We start from the raw sequence: 11,732 nt of genomic DNA, 5'->3' as shown, positions 1-11,732 counted from the left end.
GCTCTGTCGTCTACTGGCTTATCAGCAGGTACACAGCTGTTTATGTGTCCTCACAGTTTAACAAGTCCTCGGCAGCAGGAGTTTCTGTGCTATGCTATATATTCTGTGGGAGGAGGGCGGGGATGGGTTCCACATGGTCTTACAGAGCATGTGCAGACAATGGAGTAACTGGTGCTTCTGGATAAGGGGAGTATGACTACAGAATCCTTAAGCAATTTCAGTAGGAAACCATTGAAGAGCATCTCCTAGGGTCAGAAGCAACCAGCTCAGTACTGAGGATGCATGCCTGAGTTCCTTGGATGGGGGCGAGGGGCATCTAGATGTCAAAGAGGTGACAGTTGAACATTACCTGCATACTGCAAATATTACATATTACATATTGTAGGAGTCTCAGCTCACTGAGGGGTGAGAGAAAGTAGTCCTCGCAAAGAAACTGGGAGATGCTTGTTTGAGAGCAGAAGGCAAAACAGAAAAGAAAGAGGAGGAGGAAGAAAGGTGGCTTCTATAGAAGCCAAGCATGTGGATAAGGTTCACAGTATGAATGAAGTACCAGGAACAGAGCAGAAAAAGAAAAAGGAAGATATGGATATAGATGATATAGATATATATAGATATATACAGTTAGATATAGATATAGATGATATAGGTACATATACACATGAGGAGTAGACCCCGTGATCTGGCGAGAGTGCTGAGGTAGACCGACCACTGCTCCACTGCTGTGTGCCCGTCAGTTACTTGGACCATCACAGCCAAATAATGGGCTGCACATCACATCATGGGGAGCATTATCAGCTCCTGGAGAAGTGATGGGTAGAATCTGGGCACCAGGTTCCAAGTCTCAGCAGCTCTTAGCAGAACTGCTCTAGAGGCTCAGTGAAAGGGGGCAGAGGAGAAGATGAGACAGCATCTTTCCATGGGAGGGGAAACCTGAGGTGAGGCCTTTCTATTCTAGTGCCCTGTGAACATGGGTATTTTAAATCATGCCCTGAGGTCTTAACAGGAACTGAGGATCATAATAGTGCTGTGGAGAAGCTCTGTTTTGATTGCTGGGTTGTGTTTGTTTATTGGGTCTTACTCTTTAGCACTAGCTGGCCTGGAACTTACTATGTAGAGTAGGGCCTAGAACTCACAGAGATCTACCTGCCTCTGTCCCCCAAGCCCTGGAGTTAAAGGTGGGTACAATAACACCCAGCCAAACAACTTGTTTTTATTTAGGAAGTAAAAGGGATTTTAGGTAAAGGCAAACAAAGCACAGGACTTGGGTGGGCCACTGCAGCCACCAGGTCCAGTGACCACATCGTCCTCAGTGTTCAAGGACACCTTGCCCTTTGCTAAAATAGTGTCGTCTTTTGTGGAACTACTGTTGGGAGGTGAATTTCCCCTTTGTGTCTCTCTGCATTTCTATCACTTGTTTATCCAAAGCTCTGACTTCATTATCTAAAAGCAGATGGGGAGTCCTCATGTTTCCTGCTGATATTCCTCTTTATGGGGGAACAATAATTTCTGTGGCTGCAAAACAGGGTGACTATTCCCTTAATCACAGGTCCATGTCTCTTTCTACAATCACATTCCGGGATACTTTGAAGGTTATCTTAGAGAGCATTTTCCATCCCCACCTAGTTATATGACAGTTTTATTTCCAGAATTCACCTCAGGCCCAAACTCAAATTTTCCCATGAAGTAGTATTGGATTTTATAGAATAGATTTCCCTCTTTGTTAAACAAGACAGAGTTAGAGCTGGTGAGACAATCTCTTGGCAACTAATTCATTTTGGACTTGACCACCTCAAGAAATGGAGCCTTTTATTGCTTCCTGCATCTATTAAACTGGAAAGCTGTGTGCCTCTGTGTGTGTGTGTGTGTGTGTGTGTGTGTGCACGCGCGCACTTGCCTGCCTATTTTTCTATAGCAGAGAGAGAGAAAAAACCAACAACTAAGGGAAAACTCACATCTGCCTCTCCTCTTACCAGACACAGGGCAGAGAACATTAGCAACCCCAAGATGAAACACCACTGCCCTCTAGAAGGCAGAGCCGAAAATCCCACTGATCCCCAGAGAGGGAAGCTGGAAGAAATGGGACGGCTTTCTTCCTATAAAATATTTATGCCCCTGTTTTTAAAGTAATTTCATTTAACCTGGTGTTGACACCACATCGGCTCATGTAAATGACATAAATTAAGTCTGAATGAAGAGCAGCCCCACTCCACCAGCCTCCCTTCAGTCTCCCCACAGCCCTCACTTTGAGGCAGGAACAGTTACTTTCAGCTGACAGCTATTCAGAAGCTCATTTACCATGGGTTAAGGGTTTCGAATCCATAATGTAAATCACTTGATTGACAGACCTTTGCCCCCTATGGCACAATCAATTTTCCATTGTGGAGCTAACTTATTTTCTTGAAGCAAATAAAAAAAAAAAAAAAAAAAAAAAAACTCTAAGAAAAAGGGGTAGGAAGAGAGAGAGCAAGACTGAAAGACTGCATAAGGCTGAACGTTGTTTCTGCTTTCTCTTGCTGTTCATGAAGACAAAGGGACTGAAGACACAGGAGAAGTGACCTGCTTCACGAACAGTAACAAAGGCAGCAACTCTGAAGTTCAGTCCCTCAGCTCCTTTCAGTCAGACTCTGGAGATGACAATGGTAAGCACTTTCCTGCCAGGTGCTGGGGACAGCAAGTGAGAAGGGGACACCACTGTATTGTTTCTTGTCCTGCTCCTGGTCCTTCTCGTTGGCCTTTAACTGTTTTTCACCCATTGTTTGGAGTCTTTGACAGAAGACCTCATAAGGCACAGGTTAGAGCAGGATCTACATGGTGGAGCACATGGATGACAACCTCCTCTACCCAGGGGTTTTCTTTGACATAGATGATGACAGAATTGCTTCCTCCCCATTGACAGTTCACAGCAAATAGGATACTATGTACCCTTTCTGGGATGCTTGGGGCTCCTCACCTTTCTGTTCTACACGAAGGCACCACCTTGCTAGACATTAGTTTGGAGATGGAGCAGCTTCTCTGTAGAGCTGGTGATGTCTTTGTTCCATTGAATTTCATGTCTCATCATTTGGGGTCATTGTATTTTGGGTAACTGATAAAAAAAACTATGACCCAGCTCCTTAGAAAAATGCCTGTCTGCCCAGAATGCGGCACTCAAGTCCTTGCAGCTCACAGAAGTCTTTGATAATCCCAAGTCTGACGCCTTCAGCTCCCATGAACCTGTGCTGCTGGAGAAAGGCCTGGTGTCTCCAACTAGGAGAACAGCTGAGGAGGACAAGCTGGGAAGGAAGAAGCAAGTCACACTAGCAAATATCTGTCATGTGGTGCTAAAGCCAGAGTCACCTCAAATGACCATCCAGCGGCATGCAGACCCCCTGAGCCAACACCTTAGGCTGCCCTAACCATTTACCAGCAATCAGCAAGGAGAAAATGAATACTTGATCATGTAATTTTCAACACATGGACCTTGTTAATCCACTGTGTGCCAAGTCTGGGCTCAATGGTTTGAACATGGAAAAACAGAATAGCCGAGCCTCTGGGCACACACAGGGAAAGTGACAACGGTTTGCTTTTGCATACATAACCTCTGTCTCTCCCATATGTTCACCCAACACTAGCCACCTCTGACGTCCTTAGTAAGAGTGCCCTTGTTCTGTACACCTCAGCACCTACATAAAATCTCATGCAGGTGGTACATTTCTAATCTGAGCATTGGGGGTAAGAGACAGGCCAGCTGGCTGAGCCAACATGCCAAGATTCCTGTTCACTGATAGAACCTGTCTCAAGGTAATAAAGCTTACAAGGGAAAGAGAAAAACACTTAGACATCCTTCTCTGATCTCCACATGTAATTGAGCAGGCCCATGAATGTGCAAACGTGCATGACCACACACAAACATACACTCAAGAGTATGTGCATTCATAGACACACACACACACACACACACACACGTGTACCTGTCTGACAGGATAACAAACCATGTAACTACATTTCTTTTGACAATTTTTAAACCAAACACACAAGCCTCTGTCCTGGGTATGTTTGCTTCAATGCATCCTCTTTCCTTCATATCTAGCAAGATGAAAAGCCACAGAAACTTTGCATATTGTGTTAAACATGAAGAACTTAGAGTTGCAAAAAACCAGATACCAGTTCCAGCCATAATATCTGGCTGATGACTCTCAAAGGGTCTATAATTCAAACACCTATCCCTTCATGATCAGCGTCTGGGCAGATAGCACTAGGCCCTTTCATCTGAAGTCATGAATATCTAAGAAAACTCAATAGACCAGAGATCTCCTCCACATACCCCAAGCCTCACAGCAAGAGATGGGCTTCTGGTTGATCTGAACCATCCACCACATGTGTGAGGCCATTAGACTCATGTCAGTTCAAATGTTGCCTACACCATTGACATTGGATTCAGAGCATGTTGCCAAGCAACAAGGAATCTCCCCAGGAACAGTGAAATATTCCTCTGAGGGCCTCCATGAGCACTAATGAAAATTGTCCTTGAGTTCCGTAGGCCACCATCTTCCTGGTGACAGGTGATGGGTCATGAAGAAGTGACTCAGAGATCTTTGACCACCATGCTTTTTAGGAGCACTGCCTCCCATCCTTTTACTCTTTTCCTTCTGGGCCAGCAATCCCAGGCACCCATATATAAGCATCCTCTTGACCCCTGTCCTGAGGGACAGACTTTGGGAAGGCTGTGGGGTTTGTGTATAACGTCTTCATTATTGTTGTTATTACTTGTTAACCTGTGTTTGAAATATGTAGCTAACCAGGACCTGTCCTCCCCCTCCCTCCTGTCTTCTTTTCCTGCCAAAAGCATCCATAGTGACTGTCATTCAACTTGTCAACAATGTAGTTGACTCTATAGAGAATGAAGGTATTTACAGTTTGGTTTTTTTATTTCTGTTTGTTTGTTCATTTCTTCTATCATGTCTGTGCTTTTCTGGAAAGTTTGCTTTTGTGGTACTTTATCTAGGGCTGAAAGTGCAAGATAATGGCGGTTTTAAATAAGGTAACAGGGTCGGGGACTGAGCTCACTGATAGATGTCTTGTCCACCTAGCCCAAGACTCTAGATTTGGTCTCCAGCACCAGAAAAAAAAAATCAAATAAAGAGCCAGACATACCTCTGTGGATTGCAATAAATGTAATAATTATGAAAGAAAATCTAGTTCAAATTTACTTAAGTATCTATGTTCTCTTATCAAATCTCTTCAAAGTAAAGAATATTCATTTGCAACCCAGGTTAATCAGCTAATATTACATTCATTCTACTATCTGTTGAATACCTGCTGCTAGCTGTAGAAACTTATAAAATCATCAGAAATGGCAATGTGATGAGGCTTAATTTATATCAGGTAATTTTGCTAGTGCTTTTATAAAATTATAGCAAAATACAGATGGAATTTGTGTATTGATTTCCTAGATAGCAGTAGGGAGAGATTTTTCTAAAAATCTAAACTCAGGGTTAGGCCTTGGTTTTCTGGGAGTAGTTTTAAAGCTTCTGGAATATCTACTTTATCTCTTCCCATGGCCTGAGTGGCCAGTTTCACGTTTCTCTTTGTGTTTGAACAGTGTCTGTTATGGACCAAGGACAGAATTACAACAGAGGTGACTGTGCCACCAGCTCGTTTCTGTGTTCCCCACTGCTTTGCTACTCCTACCATGCCCCTCCCTCCAGCCCCTCCCAGTCTCCCAATCTGAGTTTTGCATGTTCCAGGTGTCTTGTATGCTCAGCTCAACATGCATTCCCCAGCCCCATTCCCTGTGTGAGGAATTCACCCGCTTACCTGCAAAGCTCCTTGCTTTTGGCAGTTCACAGTATGTCCGTGCATCTCTCTGCTGGCATGCTGTCAGCCCAGCCTTGTGCACAGCATGTGGATATTGAAGATTTTAAATATGTGTCCATCAGCATGCCTTCGGGGGCCACATCTCTGGGCCTAGTGAGTATGAGTCTGCACCAGCCAGGCATTCTTTCTCCATACTCTCTCCAGGCCAAAGCATGGCTGGCCCTAATGGGCCACTGTAGAGAGCTAGCATATGACCTCGGCTTTTAGGGTCTTCTAGTCTTTAGTAACCCATGGCAGACTCATACTGCTCTTCATACATCTTTGCCCTTCCTCTAGTCTAGAGAAAGTTAATCATCTAGATTTTCCCCTTACAGCCTATCACTGGGACACCTCTGATTGGATGCCTGGGGCACGACTGTCAGATATCGAAGAAATGCCCAACTATGAGAGCCAAGATGGAGGGGCAGCACACCAGGGTAGCACACGAGAGCTGGAGAGTGACTACTACCTAGGTGGATATGACATTGATAGTGAATACCCACCACCTCAGGAAGAAGAGTTCCTGAGTCAGGATCAGCTCCCCCCACCACTGCCTGAGGACTTCCCTGACCAGTATGAGGCCCTGCCTCCCTCCCAGCCCACCTCACTCACGAGCACCATGAGCCCAGACTGCAGGAGAAGGCCCCGGTTTCACCCCAGTCAGTACCTCCCTCCTCACACACTCCCCGGTGAAACGGATTTGGGGGGCCCATCCTCCAGCTGTGATTTTAGTACTTTTGCAGTAAACATGAACCAGGGCACAGAGGTCATGGCCCCCACAGACAGTGTGTCTCGGTCCTTGCACAATTCCAGAGGCACCTCATCTTCAGAGATGTCAGCCCGCTGTGGCTTTGATGATTCTGAGGTAGCCATGAGTGACTACGAGAGTGCAGGCGAGCTCAGCCTCACCAACCTTCACATTCCCTTTGTGGAAACGCAGCAGCAGACCCAGGTGTAGAGGACACACATTGGTGCTGGGCCCTGACTATTAAAGCATGGAAGAAAATAAGCTGCACCTGTGTTGGATGGAGAGAAGTCCGCAGAAATGTGGATCTCCTATGAGGAACACCTTCGCAAGTCTTTCTGTCACAAGCAAGCTTGACTCCCAGAGTGACAAGAAGAGGCTCAGAATTGTTTTGGGGGAAAAGGGGAGTGGACAATCCTTGTTGTGGGTGTTTGTGGACTGGAATGCAAAGGAGAAGAAATTGGTTTACTACGTTAAATGGGGGATCATGAATGGCTTTGTGCATTATTGTGACCCAGAAAGTATGGAACCAGAGTTCCTTTGCAGTATTGACCCCGCCACCATCACAGGGGCATCGTTGCATGTGATTTGGAGCCAAGGATGTGAGAATAGTAGAGATGTCTGTCAGAAAAGTTAGTGTTCTAGATGAAAGAAAAGTGAGCGCTAAACACGAGGGTGGGTGGAAGCCTTTGAAACCAACTCTGTTGTTTAAAGGAGCTGCCTAATTTTCAGCTATAAAATTAGGTTTGAGTAACATGCTCAGTGTGCTCAGGTTTTTATTTTTTTTCTCACTTGTGTTAAGCATCCAATATAACATTGTTGGTTTTTGTGATCTCTGAGAAAGTGACCATGAAAGAGCAATAAGAGACTGTCCAGGGGGTGGGTGGTGGGCGGTTAATGTTCAATTGTTAGAAAAACTGTGGCGATCTTGTTTTTGTGTTTTCTGTGAAATATTCCTGGCCATATCTACGGTTCTAACATTGCTGCCAAAACTGGGCCCTATTGGTATATTGCTCTCTAGGATGAGGTGTATTTGAAAGTCTAAGCAGAATTCACAATTCAGAGGAGAGGGTAGTTGATACGGTCAGAGGTTTCAGCCTAGGTAATCACAATTCTGCACACCACAGGTGAAAGTTGTGTGTGTTATTCTAAACTGGTAATGATATCATTATAAATACTCTTAGGTTTTTAAGAAGAAAGTAGGTAATGACTATGTATACATTAAATTGTGTGTGTATGTGAGTGTGTGTATGCGTGTATGCATGCGTGCTTGTGAGAAGGACCTAGATATCACTCTGAGTGTGCACTCACTACAGCTGCTCTTGAGGAAGCTGCCCCAAAGGGTTTAGGATTCAGTGTTAGAAATCTTGAGGTGAGCAAAACCTGCTTACCTTCGATTTCTCTGATCTTTAGTGTTATAGGAACACCAAATGCCATATCTTACTCCAATTCAGTTAACCTTATTTTAGTACTGCCATTTATATTAACTTAAAGCAAGTACTGTGATTTTTTTAAAGACAGTGTTTTATAATTTTCAGAACTACTATTTGAAACTATGTAACATTTGGTTACAAGCTAGGGTTTCCCTCCCATCTAACAGATGGGCTTCAGGCCATAACAGAAGGCTCTTCCCACTAAAAATACAGAAGTCCAACATCCTAAAGATAAGGTTAACAGTGGAGTTGACTTTCCTCTCTTACTTTGATCAGCCGTGGCCACTGCCTTTGCAGTGACCATGGGAAATGAATGCATATTTGCACATCTGCCTCATGAGCAAATCTCTGTATGGATGGTTCCTAGTGACACCAGCATTGGTGTGTAAAGGGAGCTGTCTGAGATCTGCCCCAATCATCTCCTCAATTGTCTCTAATCCTCTTACTTCATTGTAGGAGTCAGTGTTTCTGAGTATCTGTCATTAAAAAGAAAATCCCTTTCATTCCCAAACATCCTGAGTTAGTAGATACACTTGCCGGGTCTCTCTGCACTTCTCTTCCATTCTCTTGGTTAGACTCTCCATAGAGGCATTATCCACACTGTGGTTTTGAAATAAATGAATTTCACTAAGGCGTCTTTCAAGATTCAAGTCTTTAGTGTTTTTCTTACGTAAGACGCACATTTGCAAGGATCACAAAGTAAATGACAAACTAATGGTCCAGAGTTGAATCACTGCTGTGCTTCTAATAACACAACAGCATAAAACCATCAAAGTAAAAACAACAATTCATTTCTTGCCCCCAGGAAATATGAGACGAGATTCATGCCAATGAGTCACCAGTGCTTAGCCAGCATCTCTTCCAGAGAGAATGCCTGGCTGACCCTATAATGAAGGCATAAATAGAGCTATCTGCAGGCAGTGGTGGAGGCACTGAAGAAATCCCTGCCCAATCTCCCCTCTGACCTACATAAAGTACTTCTTTCTTTAGGACAGCTTCCTGCTAAATTTCAGCAGAATAGCTCTGCAGACTTTCCAGATGAGCACTGAGTCTATCGGATTACTTATCTGTAAATGTATGAAATCGATTGTCCTTTTTTAAAAAATTATATTTTCTTACAGATTAGGAAACAGAGTGCAGTGAGCTCTACAAGCAACCAGGAGAAGTGGCCACAGTTCTAAAGAACTCATCCTTAAGATTCCCTGTTCTGGGTCCCAATTTTACAAGATAGGAAGCATGCCCAGAGAGAGGAAGAGACTTGCCCAAACTCACATAGAAGCTAACTCATTGACAAAATCTATCACCTGTCCTTAGGCACTATCCTCCATCCTTAATATTGCTCACCTCTAAGCTGCACTGAGCTGGCAGCTGCTTCCTTCCGCTTAATCTCTCACTTCCCACTTCCCTTCACTGAAATATGCAAGAAAACAAAACAAATAGAAACCATTTCTCTGTGGACTCTGGTGGGCCCAGAGATATGGACATTCATCAGAATGCTGCTTTTGCCAAATGAATGTTTCTAGAATGGGGGTACAGTAAGCACAGGACTGTCTTCAGACTACAGTCGTCAATGGTGATGAAGCTGGTGGTGTGTAACACCCCCCACCCCGTGTGTTTGATGGTTTTAATGTTGCTTTCTTCTCATGAGCTCTGCCTACCGGCTGTTCTTGTCTTGTCCACTATGATGGAAAATTAGCCAATTAGTGAGTGTCTTTGTATCTGTTGGAGGAAGTATGGCACACATGCTGGTCAGGATGAGCCAAGCTGTCGATCTTTGCCACCCTCTAAGCAGGAGCTACAAGGTTGTTAAGGATAGACAGCATGCTGCATTTATTCCCTTCTTCTGAGAGTATTTTGCTGCTGAGCCTCATCCTATCCCTGCTTTCTGTGTACCCCTATCCTGCCCACTCACACAATGCAATGGGAAAGTCATAGCAATAGATGTAGGTCAAGGCCATAATCCTAGGGTTCAAGCTGTTGGAGTCACAGGAAGGGCTGGGTAGATTTACCTGGGTCTACCACTGGAAGTCACCATCCCAGAAGAAAAGGGAGTCCATGTCCCACTGGCCTTTATCTGCTGACTGCCTAGCCACTGAGCTGTATCGATTTGTTGAAGCTGGGAGGGCCAAAGCACAAACTAACAAACAATCAAAGAGAAAGATGGTTAAAGACCCAGAAAACACCTTCAGATGAAATACTTCAGGACGATCTAGCATTCGTGGTCTGTGGGTTGCATGGCTTCTCACTGCTGCACACACTAGTCCTGTGGTTAGATTTGGACATTCTGTGCTTCGTGGGACATGGAACTTCCAAGGGGTATTTCTTCAGTGCCATCTTTCTGTGTGGTCTGTGAGGAACTAGTGTGTGTTCTTGTTAGTGTGTGTCTTGCAACCTTCAGCTGCACATCTCTGATTCAGACCCACCTCTTTGAGCTTCTGGTTGTGTGTCGGAGGGGGTTTAAAGTAGCCATTCGTGGGTTTGACATCAGTGAATATTTAGCCAGCTGGATAAGACAGGAAAAGAAGAAGGTATTTCTTTCCTTATGTAATAATGAAAAGCAATAATTACAAGTATGTAACAATACACAAAGGCCATAATTAGTCTCTTCCAGTGTTCAGGATGCGCTAGAGAATTCTGTAGTCATTTGGAGTACGTTGGACCCATTATATGTCCTATAGCACCCTTCAGTAAACAAATACCTGAGTTGCTCCTATTTAACAATTTTATGAGCCCATACTACTGCATTTCAGGAGTGACAGATATGTCTGGAAATGGGGAGGGTTCTTGCAAAGCACTGTACCAGAGACCATGTTGTACATTTGTCTGTTATGAACAGGCTGGTTTGTAAAAGATGTATGTTTTTGGTGTTTAAAATGTTTATAAAATTGTATATAGTTGGTTTCAATTTTCCAGGCGTTTATAGATACAGTATCTGATGCCTATCCGGATGCTTTAATTTGGAGGGTCGAATAGAATTCTTAGTCATCCACATTATTGTTCTACAAACTTTTGGGGTACACCCACAACAAAGAGGACTTTAGATTTGAAAACAATGGTTTTTATTCATTTTGAAATGTATTGTGTCTTTCCTTTGCTTCCACAGTTTTCATTTAACTCTTTTCAAAAGAAGAAAAGTGTTTCTATCGACTTCTTTTCAAGATGAATGAGTTTTGCCCAGTTTTTAAGCACTCCACCTTCATGCCATTTCCTAGTCAGAAGGAGCTGTCATTTCTTCACATACATGCACACTCACCTTGCCTCACACACACACATCACAAGCAAACTTATGCAAAGGGGAAAGTGAATAACACATCATTGAATCTGCCCCTTATATAAATGCATTATTTCTACAGATATTGCTGTTGGCAGTATTCAGTCTTGTGTTCTTTTCTTTAAAAAAAAAAAAAGAAAAGAAAAGAAAAAGAAAAAGAAAAAAGAAAGCAGAAAAGAAATGGAATAAAAAGACACAAAAAATTTTAGCCAAAAACTAAAACAAGGTGGGGGGAGGGCGGGAACCAACAGTATACAGGTTTGTAACTGCCAAATTTGATCATGAAAACAAGTTTTCAAGTAAAAGGAAAAAATACTATGAAACTCTATTGCGTTGGCTCTTCTTAAGTGTCTTTTTGCATTCTCTGGCACGGCATTTGAGAGCAAGTATGGTTATCGGCAGAACCGTCTAGCACTATCTATATCTCAAAGAGGGTCTCTGGTCTGAA

The 11,732-nt window shown here is 43.6% G+C and overlaps 1 protein-coding gene across 5 annotated transcripts in view; it reads left to right on the top strand.

Annotated features, from left to right (window-relative positions):
* Positions 1 to 11,406, top strand: part of Fat3 (FAT atypical cadherin 3) — a 576,147-nt gene extending 564,741 nt beyond the window's left edge. For 2 of the 5 annotated variants that reach the window (XM_029481733.1, XM_029481730.1), the window contains 4 exons: positions 2,526 to 2,639; positions 4,826 to 4,885; positions 5,582 to 5,617; positions 6,171 to 11,406. In XM_029481733.1, the coding sequence (XP_029337593.1) occupies positions 2,526 to 2,639; positions 4,826 to 4,885; positions 5,582 to 5,617; positions 6,171 to 6,793 (833 nt within the window). In that variant the 3' untranslated portion in view covers positions 6,794 to 11,406. The remainder of the gene's footprint in view (positions 1 to 2,525; positions 2,640 to 4,825; positions 4,886 to 5,581; positions 5,618 to 6,170) is intronic. The other 3 variants (XM_021172484.2, XM_029481734.1, XM_029481732.1) reach the window with 2 other exon arrangements.
* The last annotated feature ends 326 nt before the right edge of the window (positions 11,407 to 11,732 follow it).

This window comes from Mus caroli, chromosome 9 (genome assembly GCF_900094665.2).
Source record: "Mus caroli chromosome 9, CAROLI_EIJ_v1.1, whole genome shotgun sequence".
In the NCBI taxonomy this organism is placed as follows: Eukaryota; Metazoa; Chordata; class Mammalia; order Rodentia; family Muridae; genus Mus; species Mus caroli.
This window is presented reverse-complemented; position numbering and strand designations above follow the sequence as displayed.